General features: G+C 41.6%; 1 protein-coding gene across 6 annotated transcripts in view; it reads right to left on the bottom strand.

Moving 5' to 3' along the window:
• TLK2 (tousled like kinase 2) overlaps positions 1 to 21,201 on the bottom strand; it is a 44,416-nt gene that overhangs the window by 8,948 nt on the left and 14,267 nt on the right. For 4 of the 6 annotated variants that reach the window (XM_035347694.1, XM_035347693.1, XM_035347696.1 and 1 more), the window contains 11 exons: positions 20,758 to 20,801; positions 19,593 to 19,688; positions 16,857 to 17,024; positions 16,213 to 16,308; positions 13,177 to 13,269; positions 11,645 to 11,755; positions 10,118 to 10,254; positions 8,574 to 8,726; positions 4,672 to 4,738; positions 1,814 to 1,911; positions 1,432 to 1,513 (listed from right to left, as the gene is read on the bottom strand). In XM_035347694.1, the coding sequence (XP_035203585.1) occupies positions 1,432 to 1,513; positions 1,814 to 1,911; positions 4,672 to 4,738; positions 8,574 to 8,726; positions 10,118 to 10,254; positions 11,645 to 11,755; positions 13,177 to 13,269; positions 16,213 to 16,308; positions 16,857 to 17,024; positions 19,593 to 19,688; positions 20,758 to 20,801 (1,145 nt within the window). The remainder of the gene's footprint in view (positions 1 to 1,431; positions 1,514 to 1,813; positions 1,912 to 4,671; positions 4,739 to 8,573; positions 8,727 to 10,117; positions 10,255 to 11,644; positions 11,756 to 13,176; positions 13,270 to 16,212; positions 16,309 to 16,856; positions 17,025 to 19,592; positions 19,689 to 20,757; positions 20,802 to 21,201) is intronic. The other 2 variants (XM_035347698.1, XM_035347699.1) reach the window with 2 other exon arrangements.

The raw sequence follows: 21,201 nt of genomic DNA, 5'->3' as shown, positions 1-21,201 counted from the left end.
TTCCCTATGGGATCTAACCAATGCTGCATTTATTCTGACATTTTACTACGAGAGTTACAATGGAATCAGAAAGGCCAAATTAACGAAGTATAGCCAGTTAATCACACTGGGAAAGACTGCCATTAGGCCCCAAACCACCTAACTTACTTTCTACACTCATTTAAAGACAAAACAAAAAACACACATGATTTTTTAATACTTCACGCAGGTAGCTCAGCTCTCCGGCTTGCAGCAAAATGTTTCAGCTTATTTAGAAGCTGAGGAATTCATTGGCTAAACCGTGCCATTTTTGTGCTGTTTTTCCCTCCAGTCTCTCGCTATTTAGGCATCCTTTAAAGAATCAACCACTGGAATTGTGCTCTTGGAGGAATGAAGTCTATGACCTTGTCTGAGAGCAGAAACACCTAATAATTTACAGGACAGACTCCTGTTGTAAGCAAACAAAGATAATTGCGTCCAGTTCAAAAGCTGGATCCTCAACTCCTAGTGCCTAAGAGATTGGCCAAGACCCTGGAGAAGAGAAGCAAGCATTTCTTTGTCTTAGTAATGCAATTAGAACTCTGAAGCACAGTCAGGTATGAAACCCTCATATCCTCTTGCTTTCACCTTTCACCTGCAGAGCCTAGGTTTTCTACCAAGTCAGCAGAGACCCCGAAGAGAAATTCAGAGGCACTGCATGCAGATCACTGTCCCTCTTTGCTACCTGAGCCCCCTGGGTTTGGATACCTGTAGTTCTACCGCATCAAAATCAATCACTGTGATGTTTCCCATATTTGCACTGCTATAGTTATGTTAATTCTATCCAAGTTCAAAATGAATTAAAGAATACTAGGTACAGATGGGGAATATTTTCAACTAGAGGGGTTTTAAGTTGCAATTGTCAAACAAGAACCTCCAAAGTATCACAGGCCTTGGCCATACTAGAGTGCTGACACACAAAATAACGCTCAGTTCTAAGGGCTATACACGCAGTCTGCTACTTCAGATTGTAAAAAGACAAGAAAAAAGTCTTCCACCCCCAGGAAATGAAGGCTTTGCTCTTATTTATTATTGGAGCTATTTTCTCTTTTGGACACTTAAGACTTGTTATGCCATACTCAATGAAACTTAGCCGCGTAAGGTATGTGTGAGTGCAGCCCTTGAAGAAACAAACGCTTTGTTTCTCTGTCCTTACAGAACTTGCAGACTTAGTGCAATGTTTTCTTGAAACATACATTTGTAGGGAAACTGACCTCTGAGGACAAGAGCAAACCTAAAAATTTCAAGCCTGCTGCCTAATAGAAGCCAGATGTAAGATTTGCTTTGTCCTCCTTTCTTCCCTCTACAACCACACACACCGCTGGGAAAATCAGTCCAAGGTTCTGCTTATAGTAGTATTTCGTTTCATTTCTTTCAGATTCAGATTCCACCAGAACAGCACCTCACATTTACCTTATATACTTCACTGAAGCCGCCTCTACCCAGAAGATGTAGCAACAAGTATCTATCATTTAGCGTTGGATGGTCTTTAAATCTGGTGAGAAAGACAGACATAGTTTAGGAATACTGACAGTAATAACGCAGTCTACTGCACAATAAATTACAGCTGTTATACAGAGAAGAAAACTGTTTTATATTAAGACTAAAAATAAAGTCATAATGACTAGAAGATCTGGCAATATTTGATCATTTTGTACTGATAAAAGATTATAGCCCCCCAGTCAAGTGACATGCTAAGGTGAAAGAAATTTTAAAAAAGATGCTGTATTTGACATTTTTGAGGGAGACAAATCAAAACTTGCAATACACTTGTCTATGACTCCCATGCGCTTACTGTGAATTATCTTCATTGTGTATCCTTTTCAATTCCCTGATATGTAGATTTCTAACCCTCTCTAGCCGTTCCAGCTCTGCCTGGATCTCTGCTTCTTCCTGCATAAGGAAAAAGGGAAAGACACGTTTCCAAAAGGAAAACAGAGTGCTATTTACAATATTGCAGTTAGCGTTCCTGCCTGATTTATGGAACCACAAACTTAACTCCACTTGTAAAGACATTATTGGCAAATAACTCGTTTGGGAGATGGAATAGATGTTCACAGTTAAAGAGTCAGGTGGAAGCTGAAAGGAATGCAAACTGACTGGACAGTTTTGTTTAAAACTATACATGGACAGGAGCAGACGTACCTTTGTGTCTTCTTGTTTTTAAGATTTTATTAATTAAGAGGCATTCCACCTGGGACCTTATAACAAAAGGCCCCATGATACTGGACTGCACGTTAACAGAGCCAATCACCCCTCCTTCGCTCTCAATTCCGTAAGCTGAGACAAATCTTTTAAGATTGCATCTCCAAAAAATGGGGCACGAAATGTCACGAAGATGTGCTCTCAATACAGAGGCTGTTACACTGGGCTTCAACGTGAAGTTATGCAGATAAAACTAATTGCAATTTTTCTGAAGAAAGTACAGACTCTGGACTTTGAAAAGCCATAAAAAAGGAAGCTTGAAGGACGCAGGATGATGTGGCCTGCTCGATGCTTTGGCTTCCACATTGCAAGTGCATGGCTCTAACTTAACATTAAAGAAAGGAAGGTTTCCAGTACTAGCTTCCATTTCCACTCTGACAGACTATTACTCTGAAAACAATCACAGCACATAAACATTACAATAAGCTTCAACACATTTCAGGGTCCTAAGTTTTCTACCCTAGAAATTTAAAAGCCACCTAAAACAAAAATGGAAGTTAGTCAAAAACTTTTGTTGCAAGGCATCATTTGAACAGACAGCATGCTTCGGTTACCAAAGGTAAGGCAAGTAAAGACTCGTTCACACGTAAGTAAAAGTCCTGACGCCAAGCTGAACCACATAAACCGTCTAAAGTTAAGTTGCAGGAATACCATAAAACACATTGCAGTGGCCAGCAGGTCTTATTATGAACAGAAAAACGTATTAGCGTTAAGTTGTATGGGCTTCTTAGGACCTGGTTGGATTCTTGTTTCTCTTTACCTCTTCAGCACCAGGCTAACAGCCACTACCTCATGCTGCCAACAGGGAACCCTCCCCCTGAAACCCTCCAGTTTTACCTGAGGCTGTTTTCTCTATTATAGGATAGGAGTGACTGACATGCCACACATGACCCAAAAGAACTTGCAGCTGCTACTTCTCAAAACCAAAGAGTTTTTCTGTGGACCACAGAGATTTTATAGTTCTTAGAAAGACTTTGTTCCAGAATACTTTAAGTCTAGCAATTAAGTGAAGAAGTGCATGTGCTGAGAGCCCTTGCCTCATGTAGGAACACGTACAACTTCATCTCTGTAATGTGCAGCACCTCTGGTCCTGCTCCTTCCCTTGTGAAGGAAGGAACCACGTCAAAGTCTTGACACAGCATTTGTAGAGCTGGAAGCTCTAGCGCCCTCAAATACAAGACCAGAATTCACATCACTGTGGACAGTCGCAAACCTCAAAACATGTGCCTTGAGCAGCATTATTTGGTGTATATGACTCTAGGGACATAGTTACCCGTTTGTCTTGTGACTCTGTTCCTTCCCTTCTCAACTTGTTCTATTTTTAGGCACGAAGAATGAGCCAGTTTCCAAAAGTGGAGAAGGATAAGCACAGCTTCAGACAATGCCACAATCCCAGAACGTTACTTCATTTTCCATTAAGGTCCATTTCCTAATGGATTCCTCTATTCCAGGGTGGCATACTACATGCCAGCATAGACAGAGCTGCAATTAATCCATTCCAGCAATGCGGAAGCTGTAGAGCAAGTATGCCTTTAGCATACTCCTGCCCGTATCACACATCTTTACTCACTGGACAATAAAACACAACGAGCAGAGAGAGCCAGCAGATTCCATGTGTGCTTAAACCTTCCCTCACCACTGAAAATAATGAGGGGTACAGCAGCATTAATGAGGCCTTGCATTCAACTTAAGCGTCAAGGTTACAGGAAAAAATAAGCGTAGAGTTCATCCACCACCTGAGAAAAGGGGACTAGCAGTGCATTTGTACTTTTCCTCTGTTTCACCCAGGAAAGAAAACCCTTTGGCCTTAGCAGAGATCACAGCTAACTGGGAAATGGCAGAAGACTTTTTAATTTCATCTGTTGAAGCGTTCCAGAAGTTTTATTTGTATATTTTTGCAATCACTTTAAAAGGTAACCAACAGCTTACTTAAATATAAAATCACTTGCAGGTGCAGCTCCTACTGAAGCCAATGTATTTGAAAACTACGCATTATAGCGACCTAGACACTACTAGCATTCAAAAGCCCAAGAGGTTTTAATGGTCTGTTAGCAATAATGCTGGTTACTTGACATGACAAAAATGGGAAAGTCACTGATGCTTGCAATTTTTGTGTTCTTGTGATTTCATTCCCTGGGTACCTTCCTTTATGGTCCTCCATCCTGGAGGCATATAGAGCCCAGCACTAGGCAGGCGCTGGTGGCAGAATAAGATGCATTGAAACTGTGGTGCTCCCTGCATGAAGTTTTAACTATGATAACACAGAATCCACTTACTGAAGAACAATACTACTGCCTTGGAAAATATGATTATGAAACCCGGACATCCTTTTCAAGCAATAAAAACCTCTTATCAAACAAAGAGTAGTGACTTCTGCAGAAAAATGCTATTGTTTGCAGAACACCATCAAGAATCTACCCAAAAGCCTTTTCTGCAGTTAGTTCTTACCTTTTTAAGGTGACCTAGCCGGAGTTTGAAGATTTCTTCCTGTTCATGGTATTCTGCTAACGTCAACCTGCATAGAAGTGACAGATCCAATATGTCAAGTTCCAATGCATGCGGTAAAGTGCACAGGTTGCAGTACACACCTTCGCCTATGGAAACAACAACTACACAGTGTGTCAACACCCAGCAGGACTTCGTTGTTTTGTAAACTCTGCAATCTAGCAATCAAGTAAAGGAGACCAAAAGCTAAGCCGTGATAAAGCACAGATCCATTTCAAATTCAAGTCCCTAATTACACCTATTAAGGATAGTGACAGGATCATAATAAAGATCATAAAAAAACAATCTAAACATGGAACACTGAAGCACAGGTATTCAGTATTCAACATCGTAATTTTCAATTTAAAGTTTGTTTTGTTGCTTATTTATTTTTTTGTAGTAAGCACATGACAGTTCAGCCCAGCTATCCACTCCAGCACTAGCAGAACAACCGGCTACTGTGCCATTGCAAGCAGAGCAGTGAACTGGGATTCAGAACTTTTTCCAGTTTCAGGCTGTGAAGTGGCTTCAGGAGAACCCTGGAAAGCTCACTTCATCTTTGACCCTGCGTGTAGTTAGTAGAGACAATGGAATAAGGGAAACAATCCCCATTTTACTGATGGTAAATGATGTGTAAAGTTTCCATCCTAAGTGGGTGGTCAAAAAAAGGCAGTTTCACAACGTTTTCAATGTCTTTTATAAACAAAGTGTGCCATGTACAACAGTGGCAAAGTACAGCCTTACGCTAAAATAGTGACAGATCCCATCACTAGTAAAGTGGAACGATGTGCTGAGATCTTTAAAGTTACAAAACAAATCATTATACTGATTTTACCATGGCTGCCAACACGGAGTTTGGTAAAGGCATCATGCATGTGAACACGTTATCAAGTCGGTATCAATTGCATCTGCTTACTTTGTAAGCATGGTAACACACAACAATATATACATACCCTTTTTTAACCTAAATTAAGTTCAAACCATGTCCCAGGAGAATTCCTGTTGCAGCAGTTAGGCTCTGCCTAATACTTACGACAAAGATTAGCATGTAAGGTCTCCACAGAATCAATATCACACCTTATTTAAAGAGGGGACTCAGTTCTCTGTCTATACAGGGCCATGGGCGCTCAGCTCACTGCACAGCAAATTGAGATGATTGTATTTAGTGGATTAAGTGCTCATCTTGAAATACCCTACTTCCCTCCACTGGTGATAATGCAGACTCTGCATTGTTGAAACTACTTCTAAAGAAGTTCTTAGCAGATAGATTTGATATAACACTCACAAACCAAGCTCCCTTTGGAACAATCTCCATCATAAGGAACTGCTTATTACAAAGTAAAGATACATACAGAAACCACCTGGTACCGTAAATGTTTACATGATGCCTCATTTCATATAAAAGTGCGCTATTCCACAAGAAAAACATGAATTCAGATCAGATTCAGCTAATTCAAAATGCCTTCCCAGAAGGTCTTAGGTTGGTCTTGCTCATAAGGAACAAAAAGACAATTGAATAAACCAGCAACAAACTTTCCAAATCTTCTCATATGCAAGAGGAATACAGAGCTAAACACCAACAGTCTACTCATTAAGCAAGAGATGTAATGAGTACCAGGCTAACACTGCCCAAAATAGCTACGTTATAGCAGCAAGCGTTATAAAAACCAAGGGGGCTTGAAGACAAACGCTGCCCTGTTTCACAGAAACATGGCTTGAAATACACTCCTTCTAGTGCAGCTGAAGACTCTAAGGTTGCCCAAGCTGTCCCAGCAAACCTCAAAAAGCCCCAGTAGATCAGTACCTGTGAATAAAATAACTTCATTCACAAGATAGACATCATTTTCAGGAGAGCAATGTTGGAGGAGAGTATGTTTAAATTTGCATCATGGAACCTTCCTCTCCTTTTTAAGGCACAGCAACAACTATGAAACTAAGAGGAAACCAAAATCAAATGAAGGAATTTGGCTATCCACTCCCCATTCAAGTTTCAGAAACATTTAGATTCAACTTGCCCCAAAGCCTCTGTAAGAATTCAAAAAATAATTTCCCTCAAAACTCAGCAAGATTTTGTCCATGAAACACATCCAACAAGCGCATTTACAGGATAACTAACGATTGAGCAAGTAGTCACTTAGTAGTGTAGCTGCTTCAGCTGACTCACAAAAACAAACCTAAAACACTCCACATGAACTGGCAGGTCGATTCTATCAAGAACATCACAAACAGCTCTTCTAAACCACAAAGATAAAGCCCTGAAATGCAGCAGTGAAGGATGATATACCAGCGAGAAACAGGGAAAAAGAGCAGGAAGCACAAAAAGGCTCACTAGCATGCCCAGGTAGCAGTAGCAGATAACATCAAGGTACGCTCACAACCATAGGCAGAAGCTCACTGGGTATCACAGATGTGCATCGTGACTGCCAGGCACATCAAGACCCATGCTGCCACGTCTACAGCACATGCCACAACACAACTGCATCATCCTGATGGGTAAAAAGATCCCTGCAGAAATGGGGAAAGCGTTATCTCTTCCCTCAGAAGTGAGGTTCCTGCAATGAGCTGCAACGCTTCAAAATAGCTAAACGCAGACACTCAATTTACTTCTCCAATGTCCCTGTGCAAAAGCACAACTTGAGAAGTGTACCGAGTTGTTTGTAAGCTCGCTTGGCCGGAGTGAGAGGTAAACCCCTCTGCTCAAACTACATATTTGCAGAAAACAAGGAGTGTGCTCCAACACATCTAATCAGCAGATGTCAACATCCTATTTGGGGGTACTGCCTTGGCTGGTGAGAGCGTTCTGAACACCACAATTCACCCGTCATGTGACTGCTGTGACTGAAAAAGGCAGCAGGAGCTTTGGCTTCACGTGCAATTTTAAAGTGCAAAGACCAAGAATTCAAAGGGCTCCAAGAACTTTGAAGTCAGGCCATACCCAGGAGATTTAATAGTGCAAAAAGAAAAGTGTCATCCAGAATTACAGTATTAGCTAAGAGCAATAAAATGAAGACTGAAAAGGAGACTTGTAGAAGTTATGGGAAAGTTCTGAGTGCCCAGAATGGGGAGAAAAAGAAGAAAGGAAAATTAGGCTGTGTGGCTTACCAGCATGTTGAGAGTCAGTTTTATTTACAATAAAGTTACTTAATAATGATCTCCAAGAAGAAACAAGCTGGTGAGAGGCTGACTTCACATTTCCACAAAAAATTCTAAAAAAGAAGTTATGTTTGAAACCTCTTGTGAGACAAGAGGTGCTCTCTGAAGAGCACCAGGAGTCTCAAAGTATCAGTAATTTCAAAGAAAGAGGAAAAATGTCTCCTTTAAAAGAAGGAGTAATACTTAACAATGTTCCTGTTTCCCTGACTCAAGTATCTGGGAAGGACTGCTTCTGAGACACAGTTCAATGCTCAATGTGCTGTTTCTGCAGAGCATCTTTTTCTAGTATGCCAAATTAATTGTTTGAAAAGCCTCACCAGAAAGTAAATGGAAATAAAAGCTTCTGAATGCTATACTCTTTTTATTTTTTAAGAGGCATGTTGCAGTGATACCAAAATTAAGCGTGAAGTATTTTCTTCAGAAAAAGACACTGCTTTTTCAGCACTCGTGTTGCATCAAGTTTGAAAACTTACTGCATTCAGAAGTAGTTAAGCTTACACAAAGTCTGGACTCAGCAGTGATCCCTGTTTTACTCCAATGAAAACTACTTAGAACTGCAGCCAGATGTTTCTGAATGCCAGGCTAATTCCACACTATTCATTTGTGCATGTAGTGAAGCCTAGAGGCAAGGGCAAGATTCCATTTCCCAGTAGATACTTTGTGCTCTAATCAAAGCACACAGCTTTGCAATGAAGGAAGGCCACATAACGTACGTTTCATTTTCTGCTCCGTTGGTCTTGTTCTTGCGCTGCTTCTGCTCATTGCTTGCTGGAGGGGTCTGTCCCATCGCAGGTGGCTTCCGTTTTGCTAACATTTTTCGCTGTCTTTCTATTTCTTCCCGCTGGGAATTTATCCTTTCCTGTTGCCTGGAAAGAAGAGGGGAGAAAAAACATGAAGCAGATAACTAATGGGATGTACTCAGTTGTCTTCAGCATCTGCTTTTAACAGATGGGAGCAATGAATTCAAATCAGTTGTAAGATTAGTAACAAAACAGAAAAGGGGGATGTGCCTTTTTTTTTTTATATATACACATAAAAGGGGATTCTTTTCCTGACCCACAGAAGCCTTTCAGTAAAGTGAAAGGTTTTATTCATGCAGAGGATATCCAGAAACAAGGAGTTGCTAACCTCACAGAAAACCCAGGGATCCATGGTAAGTCACTAAGTTTCCACACGCTTTTTCCTAGAAGGCTGTTCTAAACCTTAGACTTTCCTGTTCCAATTATTCCTGAAGCCTGGCACTGTTTGAGCAAGTATCCTTATACTTTAGTGGTACGGTTAAAGCTATCCTTACTTCTCTGAAGTGTAACTAACACCAAGCCCAACTTCACTCTAAAAATAGTCTTTTTGTCTTGGAGGAGAGACTCCAAGTCTTAAAACTGCCTCGTTATTTTATAGTGATAAAAGCAGTCGTGGAATTACAAGTTTAAATGACTTGAGAATTTACATACTTAATTCACATTTTAAAAATAGACTGAGACTGCAGGTAGAAATTCCAGAAGTATTTCTTCCACGTCTTACCGCACAAACTAAGGGAGAATTATAAAGTACTCAATCTACACCTCGCAAGACCTGTGCCTCCCTACCAGGCTACAGAAAAGTGAGCTGATTTTAAAGGATCACACATAGCTCTCTCTATGCAATTAATTTGCCAAGTCCTACTTAAAGGTCTAGGCCAGGTGGGAATTTACTGGGTATTTCCATTAACATCCTGCATAAAAGGGTCTCTGATCTCAATTTCTAGGTTTCTGCAGCCCCTTTGATCACCGTTACCAGGAGGAAAAAAAAGCTAAATAGTATGGATTTTCTCTTTTAAGCTTTTCTACCTTAACTTTAAAAAAACAAACCAAAAAAAAAAAACACAGGGAGCTAAGTAGCCTTCCTGGGTAGTAACACACACAGATAGAGCAAATCAAATCGATGGACTCAAGATACGTGTGAGGATTTGCTCTACCCTTTCACCCCCTACACAGCCAAGTGCACGGGGAATATCCAGCATATCCAGCAGGGCAGCCGATTTCTTTCCAACCCAGGGGCCGACTCAAACAATTTGATTCCAGTTTTAAGTCTTGGGAGTTAAGTGGAAACATTTCACATTTCAACATTAAAAGATTCTCCACTGTCAGCAGCCGAGTTCCTATCTGATCCTTCCATGCTTCTGTCACACCATTCTCACATTTTGACATGCAAGACACCACACACAACTGCTTAGATTTTCCTTCTCTGCCTCTGAAGGTAAAGATAACTCTGTCCTCACTTGATAAGGTTCTGGAAGGCATAGCCATCTGTCCACTGCTCGGTGAAAGACGCCCCATGCCGCACCGTAGTGAAGTGACCTAGCCTCAATCGATCCTGCATGCTCTTATCTCTGCATGCCATCTTCTCCTGCTTTGACTGAAAACAAAATAAGACACGTGTTAAAATAAAACCCATAAATCAGCAGCCCAGAGTTATGCTGTATTTTAAGTAACTTCTAACCCTTATCACCTTTCACACTATTTCAGTGCCATTTATCTGAAACCCAGCTGAACGTTATTGATAAATTTATTGATGGTGCTTCTGTGATCTGACAGGCATTTGTAAGACAGCTGCTTTTCTGACATTTCAGCCTCATCTTCCCTTGCCCATTACTGCTTTGGCAGCTCACCCTTCCTATCACCAGTTGAAATTCAATCTAGCGGTAGGATTAAAACCATCCCTTTCCATCAGTAGCTTAGCTGGACTCCAGGCATGGTTTTGATCAGACCCTTATTCACTCAAACAAGAGGTGGAGGAAGAAAATGCACCTTAAATCACTGTTAAGACTAAGATACAATGATCAGCCAGTTCAATCCTAGACAAGCACTACTCCCAGAAGTGACACCGTCTCAATTAGGACACCAACACGCATAAAAACTGGTGGTGGTGTCTGTCAGGAGTATTTCCAGTAAGTGAAAGGAAATTTCAAAGGCCTGAGATGAGAGCAGCAAAGCTTCAGTCAATTAGGATTAAAGATGAATCGGCAAAGCTCCTCACTGGAGCTACACACGACTTATCTGTACACCGAGCCCACATAACACAGCCCAGGGTTAGAAATCCTCCCAGAAAAGGGAGTCCCATTCAGCCAGGAACAATCAGCTCTGTGACAAAAGCAAGTCAAAGGGACTGCGTGTCCTGGCCAGCACCCTGGTATTTGTGCCCATCCAGTGCCCACAAACAATAGATGTAATTGGCCAACAGGTGAGAGAGTAATCAAACCCCCTCATTGTTTAACCAAAAGGAAGTCTGCGAAGCTTTCAACACTGAAGCAGACTGGATGCCGGTAAACAACAGCTTGGCACTTTCTCAGTGTCTTAAACATGTTGTTTTGAGTGCTGTGCAAACAAAGGAACGATCGCCAATTTTGCCATTTGAAAGAAAGAAAGGTTTAAATGGCTCGCCCATGTCACAGAGCCTATCTGGCAGTTTCACTGCACAATGGGATACTGCTCTTGTATGGCAAGTGCTGGACAATGGTGGGTTTTGGGTATATGAGCTTCCAAACCTAACAATGCCTGTTGCATTTCGAGCTCAGACTATTTCACTTAAGCAAGGGAGATCATGCTGAGACAGTGAAGAGTAACCAAACCAAAACACTCAGAACATTTCTAGTCTTCAGATTCTATTACTATTTGCAGAGAAGTAATTCAAGACAAAATTCCAGTAGTTTTTTTTTTTTTATCATTAAAGCAATAGGAACAGGTTTTCACTGCCCAAAAAACGATAGAGAAGCTTTCAGTCATATAAACTGTGAGTCCCTGCTCACCTTTTCTATAAGGAGCTTCTTGCTCATCGTTACACATCTATTCAACCGCTCCTTGTACTTCTCCAGCATCTTTTGTTGTTCATCTATCTGCCGTCTCAAATCGCAGTTGGCCTAAAAGCGAACAGAGAAGACAAGCTTTGACTAAGTCGCTCCATGAGAGCCAAGCTAAGCATCACCTAGAAAGAAATTCCTCCAGCTAGCTCTAGGCATCAGATTAAAGAAACAAAGCAGCAGGATATGACAGGGAAAAATAAAAATAATAAAAGGAAAAAAGTACTCGGTTTCTCTTATCAAAACATCCAAGCCAAGCTCATCATTTTTAACCCATTCAAATTGTAACACCCCACTAGAACAGGGAAGTGCTATCATCCTGGTTTACATGTGAGGAACTAAGGTAAAAAGGAACTCAACGCGACGATTTTTTATTTTTAAAACAATTAAGACCTTGCCACAACTATCAAGTCTCAAAATAGCTTAGTCATCCCTGGGCTATCCTCCCCCTTTAGCCACAACACTGATAGAGGAAAAGGATGGGACAACTCCCTTTGCGCTTTCTATTAAATTCTTGTTTGCGTTACTATCCTCAGCCCTGCTATATACACTTCTCCCAGTAACACCACCAAAACGTACATCAGTATTTTATGTGCGACTATTTTCATTGATCAAAAATAATATTTAACTTTCAATCAACAGTTTGGCTTCTGTTTAAACAGTGGATGGTAAAAATCTGTTCCCTGCTTCATGGTCTATTTTCCACAAAGCCACAAGTACATCCGTGTAAGTCTACGAGAATGTCTTAGCTCTTTTAGGTACTGAGATCAGAAATACACAAACACACAGAGCCTCTGCTCTTCTCCTGTTAGTGTGTTTTCTAATCCTTTTCAACACTTCAAGAGATGCCTCTCCAGCTGATGAAAGCTAGATCAATTACAATTCCTCCATTAAGACAAGATCCTTGATTTAAAGCTATTTATCTTTTACTGAAGAATACTAATGAGCTGGAGAAGCTTTATTCTTTAGGTTTGACCAAAAGATCTTCTCTTCATCTTTATTCGTGTCACTGACTCTCATAAATCAACATTTTCAAATAAAACCTCTCCATCTACTGAGAGGCTGCAGAACATGCTACTGAGCAAGAGGCAGAGTCAGCTCCCCAGCTCTGAGAAGAGGGCAATAATTCTGAAGGTTAGCTACCAAAATACGCAAGAGTGCAACAGATAAAGAAAAAGCCACCCCTGCTGAGGACACAAACACCTGAGCTAGTGCTTAGCTACAACAATGACTCTGCACTATAAATACCACACTGCTACTGCTGCACTGGTTGTGGATGCGAGCAGGCCCAAACAGTATCTGCTACGAACCAGATAATTATCTAGCAAGTAAGGGATGACTGGATTTGTTTTACCTTGGGAGCGTTCGTTCTACAAATGTTTCAGTACACAAAACCCTGCTCTGCAGCCTAGCTGGCAGAGGCATTCTTGATATCTTTAAATAGCAACTTTTAGAAGAGTTGTCCCACTTGAAATACTTACTCTTAGTAAGTCGTCTATCCTCCCCTCCTTTTTCTCCAAGTCAGAGTTCTTACTGTTTTCTAGTGCAGAGATTTTTTCCATTGTGAGGTCCGACTGTAGAGAAAAACCACCGTAAACCACATTTAATAGAGCAGCTGGTATTTCAGAGAGTCAGCACAGAGCATAACACAGTAACCCTCTTGAACCTGAACAGTTAGGTCTAAGGAGGAACCAAGCCCCTGCATCCCCCAGCAGTCTGGGGAAGAACATTCCCAGTTCTTCACTTTCTCATCGCGTGATGGGCTCCTCCAGCACAGGAGGTTCAAGCACCTAGCACAAAGGCCTGAAGTTCTGCTCTGGAGAACACAGATTGTTAACACATAGCAGGCTACAACACCCTGCCAATTCTGTTTTTATAGTTGAGTTCTGCCCAGCCCTTGATAGTCTCTAACATTCAGCGTCCTTTCCTGCAGCGCAACATAGCTTGCACAGGAAAAAAAGGCTTATGAAAGAGCCACCAAATCTCATCCCTCAGCTGGAATAACAAATTAATGGGCATAGACAACCACCTGCTAGACAAAACATAATACCTTTGAGGTTTTCCAGGTGGTCTTGGCAGAAAATGCAGGTTCTCATTATTTTAAAATGTAACAACAGATTAACAGCAGGAATATTAGGCGCAAGCCTTTCTTCTGGCACACTGGTATGTTAGTATCCACTATGGACAGAAACTTTACAGTTCTTGAATGAAACTTATTTGGAAAATTTTACAGGGTGCAGCACATCTTTAATACGTTCACCCTTTCAAATGAGAATTATAACCCAGGAACAGAGTAAAAAAGAAATAAGAAATATTCTGTAGCAATAAGAGTTTCCAACTCAGGACTGCAGTTAATGGATGGGGAAGAAAAGGGGAAGAAGTCAGTATGCACATGAACGTAACAACTGAAAAAAAACAACTCAGCCCAAGGGAATCTTGCTGCCTGGCTACAAACAGATTTCACATTTACAGCTAGCAGGCAACTATCCTGGTTCTGGGAAGATTCAGCAGAGACTTACCTGCAGAGTTGTTAATAACCATTCTCCAAATTTCAAGCTTGCCTGGCAGCTAACACCATGAAGCAAGAGGCAAACTTGGCAGTCTGAACTCTGTTGCTTCTCTACATGCACCCAGTATGGGCAAGATCAAAATGAACACCTGCCAGCTCTGCACATCAAGCAAGAGGTGCCTAAATCCCGAAAGACAGAGAGGAAGCTTGGCAGGTCACCTCACTGTGGCCTTAACTTGCTTTATGCTTCCTGGCAGCCTGCAGGAGGCACATGGAACAAAGACTTTTGTCACTGAAGGCAGTGAGAAGGCTCTCTGCTGAAAACCTAGGCTGCATCCACTCAGCCAAGCAGCAAGAAGTTTCTTTGGTAACTGTTACATCCATCTGTCAAATGCACACATGCTCGCACCGCGTCAGATGAAGTCATGCTTCAGGATGCATGCTCTTACAGCTGCAGTGATTTACTTCATCACAACTCACCTTGCCCCAGAGAACTTGTGAATTCCTTGCACTGACTGAAAACGCTAAGAAAATCATTCTCATGCTGACTTGCGTTTGGCACTGCCAAAAGTGACTCAAGCTGGAAATCACTCAGATTTTATTTTCTCCATTTATCAACTACAAACAGGTGGAGATGGGGAAAATGTAAACATCCTGAGAGTCAAGCATCTTTCTGGATTCTTTGTCTTAAGCATATGCTACAGCTACGTCTGTGGAAAACACCACGCAGCTGAGTGTTGGCAGAGAGCATGCTCAAATAACCTGTCGCCCTTTTCAAGGAAGATGGATGCTGTGAGCATGTTGAGCACAGGAGAGAATAAAAGCATCTCGCTCACTACAGCTGTGGCCACTGTTTTAAACAGTGATGGTGAGATGGCAAAGACTGAAATCTGAGAAGTCTCTCTGGTAGGTTCTTGAGCCACGGCATCACTCTGTCACAAGCATTAGCAAGGAACAGGGATCTTCACAGACCAGGATTTTAACAATACAGACAACAGATGTGACCCCAATGACACGACAGAGCTCAGAGACTTTAGCTAGCAACTGTCCCCAGCAATTCTTTATGCACAAAGAACTTGTACCACCTGCTGGGGAAACAGAGAATGAACTTCCCCCAGCAGTAAAACCATCTCTGACACAGACTGATGTGTGAAAATGATTGACACAAAACTGATTGTTTAGAAATCACTTGAGGGAAGGGTCAGTCACAGAGAAATCAGAGATGAAAATCAGAAGACTAAGAGCAGGCTTGCAGAAGAAATGAGCAAGATGCATTGCAGATAAAGCTCAATGGCCTTACACGAAACAGATAGATGACACAGCTAAAAGTAAATCTCGCCATAAAGCCACAAGAAGAATCTTAACAGAGTACAAAAGGCACCAAAAAACAGTGGCACAGACAAAACAGCTACTCCTCTTCTCGACTCCAGCTCAGTGAAGTTGCTGAGAAGCGCTGTCAGAACACATCGGGTTCCACCTTCGCAGGGTAAACTACCCCACAGGTGTACTCTTAACAACTGCAGAAGACAAAGAACTTGCAGCTGTGGATATTTGTACTGTAATCACTGTGGATGCACCCATGATCCAGTGCTTAAGTAGAGGTATCCATAACCATCATTTAGCTTTCCGTCACATCTTCACTTTTAAAGGAGAGGAAGACCATTCAGGGTACAACACAACTGAAACAGACAGGGCAATCCAGAGCTGCTCCTCCCCGATCACGTTCTCACACAGCTCAAGAACTGCCCACAGTATTGACAGGAAAAAGCTTCAGTAACAGATCAAGCAAACTCCAGTAGCAGAACTGAGAAGCATCCTTTACAGGATAAGGAACAAAGTTCAGAGTGATTCACCTTCGGTCGGTACAGTTACAGACAGGGTTGGTACTACCAGTTCTTTTTCACTGGAAGCATTATGTCTACTGCAACAGACATCCTCCCGTGCAGAAGACAAGCTGCGTCAAGCTTAAATCTCATATCCAAGAGATGTATCATCTAGTAAGCTATACCTGTGACTGTTTGTGCTGGATGGAAATCTGTTTTTGGGAAGTGCAGGAATGCTCAGTGTTCCCTGATCCAGTAGAAGATGGGCTGCCTTGCTGGGCCTGCAAAAGAAAGTTAGCGTATTGTTATATGCTCCTCGAAACGACTGCTAGTGCCCATGCAGATACACTTATCTTCACATGGGAGGCGTAGGCTGGCCTGGGTACCATATTTTTAAGTTTTAAGAATGCTCTAGAGACTTAGTTCATTAAAACAAGAGAATCAGCTCCTCTCAAGAAGTCTGGCCCAACCTGCTAAAAGACAAAGCTTTTAAAAACCTAATATAGTTCTGTCAGCTGAGATTAAGCTAGGCCAAAACTAATGCTTCTAAAAGCAAGTCTATACTCCGGTCTTTTTGTTTTTCTCATTTGAGTAGTCACTCAGATACTATTGTTTTGATCTACACAAAATTTTTGAATCATTAAACTTAAAACTCATTTTATTAAACAGGGATAGCCTGGGACCTCGAACTCTTCACAAGGAAGATGAACTTACCAGAAGATGGTAGACTCGGTCATCAATAAACCAGGCTGCACTTGTGCTGCTTCAAATGCCCCATCCCTTAACTAGAACCATCCCCTGGCATTCAAGTCTTTCCAGAGCTGCTCACCGAGACAAAAGTAAAGCAGAGGCCACCTCCCCTCTGTGCCAGCTGCTCATTCTCTAGCCGCTGTTTCGCCAGCATCACCGACATCAGCGTTGGCAGAGCAGAGTGATCCTCCTGTGGCTCCTTTGCTGTGCTGCCGTCTACCCCATACAGCGGCTGCTCCACTCGCCGCTGTAACATAGTCAAAAAAAATACAATGAACTTTTTTTTTTTTTTTTTTTATACAAAAAAAAGCGGTTCTCTGACTCTGCCAAAACTGTTGTCAGTGAAGCAGCAGCTCAGGAATGGGCAGGCAGCATGGCGAGGATCTGATAACTCAGACAGAATTCCTGGAATGTTTGTTCCAATGGCAGACATCAAAAAGTAGATGAAGTTAGCAATTAAAAAAAACAACAGCGTAACAAATGAACACACAGGACAGAATTCCTTGTCAGTTAACACACACCCTTCCTTTGCAAATACGTGCATTTGGAAGCCAGAGAGGCGAAATACCTTAGCACACTGCAACTTGAAGTTACAATACTTTGTTTACTAAAGACTCATTTTAAAATTTAAACCAATGCTGAACTGCTACGTCAGCAACCTAACCGTGTCTGGGACCCAGACATCCTGGTAGCCCCTCATTTCTGTCATTAATGCAGGGACCAATCTCTTGCAAGGTAAGTAAAATACTACCGTATTTCTAAAAAATCTTTGAGATGCATAGCGTATGTAAGGGCCAGCTCCTTTCTCATTCAGTACACTCATTTTCCAAAGGTGATATGGGAATTGAGTTCAGTAAGAACAAGAATTATCTGAGCTACGTTGAGCACTCAGAATCTTGTTGCTCTTGCTTCAAAAGCCAGCCCAACACCACTAAAACTTGGCAGCCTGGGTAATACTCATCTAAGACCTTCCAAGCCGTAACTCCTGGCCAGACATATGCCACACAGAAAGTAAACAGTCAGGTCAGGCTCCACTTTCTCTCAAAACCTAAATTGCAACCTGCAGCATATTTTCTGGCTAGCATTACAAATGTCAAGAGCATTCTTTCTTCCCCCAACAGAATGCTTGTATACGAGAGCGACCTCGCAAAAAGTCTGAAGACCTGCACGTCATCCTTCCGATCAAGGGAGAAGCAAGGCAATTCAAAGCAGTCAAGAGATTTGAAGACGAGAGGTAACAACCTGAAGCCAGTACAATTCCTCCGCAAGTTCTGATTGCAGAAAATTTCCAGTACAGTACACATTAACTCACGGGTTTGGAGGAGGTTTGTCTCACTGTGAAAGACATTTTAACATTCTGCTCGCTTCCTAGACCACACTGACATCTGCAATGGATAAGATACTCCATCTTCTCCAGTTTTCACTCATCCCCCCCATTTTTTGGGCTTAGCTCAAACCGTTGATACTCAGTTTGTAAGAAGAGGATAGATCTTGCAAATGCACATAATAGTTTGTTATGAATATGCAAACATTGCAAGTTTAGCTGCAAGAGTAAAGAACAGAAGATAAGAAACACAAAGAGCACCTGCCTAAGGAGAGAGACAAACCGACCTAGCTCCAACTAACTGTACCATTGGTCTTCACCACCTGAGAAATGTCCTGTTCAAATGTTTACCTACTCAATATATTCAAGTGGAGAAGAAGAAAAGCAAAGGAAGAATCAACTGATCCCATTATAAATACTTGTAGGGTAGCTCATCTGCTGGAATAAAGAACTGTCCCTAGGATATCATTCATCTGCAACAGAGATGTTATTTCGTTCATTAACTTCTCTTTAAGGAGGAGTATTAGTGAATTAATAAGACAAGGATGTTCAGTTATCCAGATATTTTAATTTTTATAAACGTCACAAACACCTAGAAGCTGTATCTGAAACTCTCCCTTAAAGCAGCAATACAAAGCTCCCCAAAATCTAGCAACATATATTGAATTCTGAGCAGAGCACTCCGTGGTGGGATTTAGTTCGGTACACATTCATGAACTGTGCAAAGGTCTCTGCAAAATAATGTAATCAGAAAAGCCTTTGCATTTGGTTTTTGGTGTAACTAAACCTTTCCCATACTCAGTGCTTCTGCAAGACACAACAAATGCTGAAAAATTTTACATAAGGGCACTGGCAACACTCAGAACTAGAGTTCAAGCACCAGGGCCTCTGAATACTGCTTTCCCAGCTGAAAGAAACGTCTTTAGCTGTTTTGTGCTAAAATGGCTTAAAAATACTGGTTATTCCTTCATATTCAGATCTTGCAGAAACGTTCAGGCAGCAAAATGGAATTATTTAACAAAGAACAGCAACAGACGTGCTTGTATGCACATTGCTTCACAAGCTTTTGCCAAGTCCCATACAGACAGAAGTAAAGGATGTTCCCAGCACTAGTGGAACCCAAGGTAACAAAATACATTCGTTCCACCTTTCATTAAGGACAGCAACCTATCTGTAATCACAAAGCATGCTAAGAATATTGATCTCGCATGCTCTAAGCTCCGATACTCACATCATTAACAACTGGACTAAAAGCTGTTAAAGGGTTCTAGAAATCTGGCTTTGCTGCCAGAAACCAATTTCAGATATAAAAAACAGAACAACAAGAAAAATGAACCAAACCAAGAAAGGAAAAACAATACAGACCACATGAAATCACTCACCGAGAGACCCTTCCTTCCCGTGCAGGACACTTTATTACCTGTCTGAAGCACAGCCAACAAACCCAATCATCGCCATGCCCCCCGCACTGTCCCCAGGCAGTACGCTTACCGGTAAGGGGTTGGATAAGGAATGCTGCGGTGACGATCTGGCTACTGGTGGCACACTTCTACCAGGACTGGTTCCTGGGCCGCTTCCCCCAGCAAACTGGCCAAAGCAACATATTTGATCATCAGTAATTCCACAGAGACACTATATTTAAGCAAATTTAACAGAGGCAGAACCAACTCAATCTTAAAAATGAAGCCTTACGGGCTCTAGGGACTCATTTAAACAAACTGAAGATAAGCTGGGAGGAAAAACTTAAAATTTCATTTGCTGTTTTCAAAAATAACTGCAAAAGTATTTCAGACAAACATTCACATTTGCATGGAGTACATTTCTCTTTTTAAGACAAAAAATGATATAAACTCACATACTTGGCTACACATTAACTATTTACTGTACAGGATTAGGAATCCCATGCCCTGTAAGGAGGTGTCTAACTGCAGCACAGAATTAGTGAGAAATATGCACCTCCATTCAAGTATTTGTGCCGGTCACTGTCAAAGAGAGCAAGCCAGCTGGGAACTGATCTGGCTGGTACAGGAATTTGCATGTTGCTGCACTGCACAATGCCCCACACGTAAACACTTAAGCCAGGAAAGCAATAAGCACTAATAAGCACTTAATTTCTGACTCCAAGTTATTCAGTAAAATAAAGAACAAACTTTTTTGGGGGCTGGATGGGGAGTGGTGATGGGGGACAGGGGATTCCACCCTTTCCTGTGTCATGCCAGCTTCCCATGACAAGATATCTCTAAAGAGGGAACCCTGTAAGAAACATCCTACTCAAACCATCAGGACTTTGCAGGTGTGTTGGGTCTGGTTAGACTCCTTTGCAGCACTGGACCTTTATCAGTGTGGGTTTGCACACTAAGAGCACAAGTATCCTGAGATACAGGTTTCAATGGAAGTCAACCTCCAACCCACACTACTGTGGTTGTTCTTTAAAAAAAGCTTTATCCACTGCTCCAAGAGAAAGTAACTTAAAAACCAACTTCCGAAAGTCTCACATCTCCGAGCTAAGCAGGACTGTGGGTTAACCTCATCGATCAATGACTCCCAGCTGCTATTTAATGTGAGGGCTCAGTAACAGACGGCTCACTACAGACCTCCATCTTCAGATTTTGCATAATGTGAATTACGATTCCTCAAATGACATGAAGATGCTTACCTCAAAATAATCGCTAATTTTATGTCCTCTAGGAGTGCCTTTTCCTGGGAAGGAAAACAAAGTACGAAGAGTTGATATTTTAAGTACAGAAGTTATGAAGTAGTTTTCTGAAAAATCACTTCTACACTTTGACACTCCTTTCCCCTTTTAAAGGTGCACCACCTATCGTAACAAAAGCTTCTGCAAAACAAAAGACTGCCCCAGGGTTACAGCTCTTGTGCTGTTTTGGGAGGGTTTACAGTTGGCAATTCAATTAACAATCAATTTTGAACATGTCAAATCGAATCAAACAGCATTTGTGCTTGCTGAAGGACTTAGAAAACACTAAACCTCACTGAATGTTGCATGGGTTCTCCAAAACTTTCCTTTAAGGTAAGGGAAGAGCAAAGGGTACTTTCACTCCTTCACCTTTGGGTAAATTACTGCACATTAAATCTCTCACCA

The sequence above is a fragment of the Oxyura jamaicensis genome, chromosome 27 (assembly GCF_011077185.1).
Source record: "Oxyura jamaicensis isolate SHBP4307 breed ruddy duck chromosome 27, BPBGC_Ojam_1.0, whole genome shotgun sequence".
Taxonomy (NCBI): Eukaryota; Metazoa; Chordata; class Aves; order Anseriformes; family Anatidae; genus Oxyura; species Oxyura jamaicensis.
This window is presented reverse-complemented; position numbering and strand designations above follow the sequence as displayed.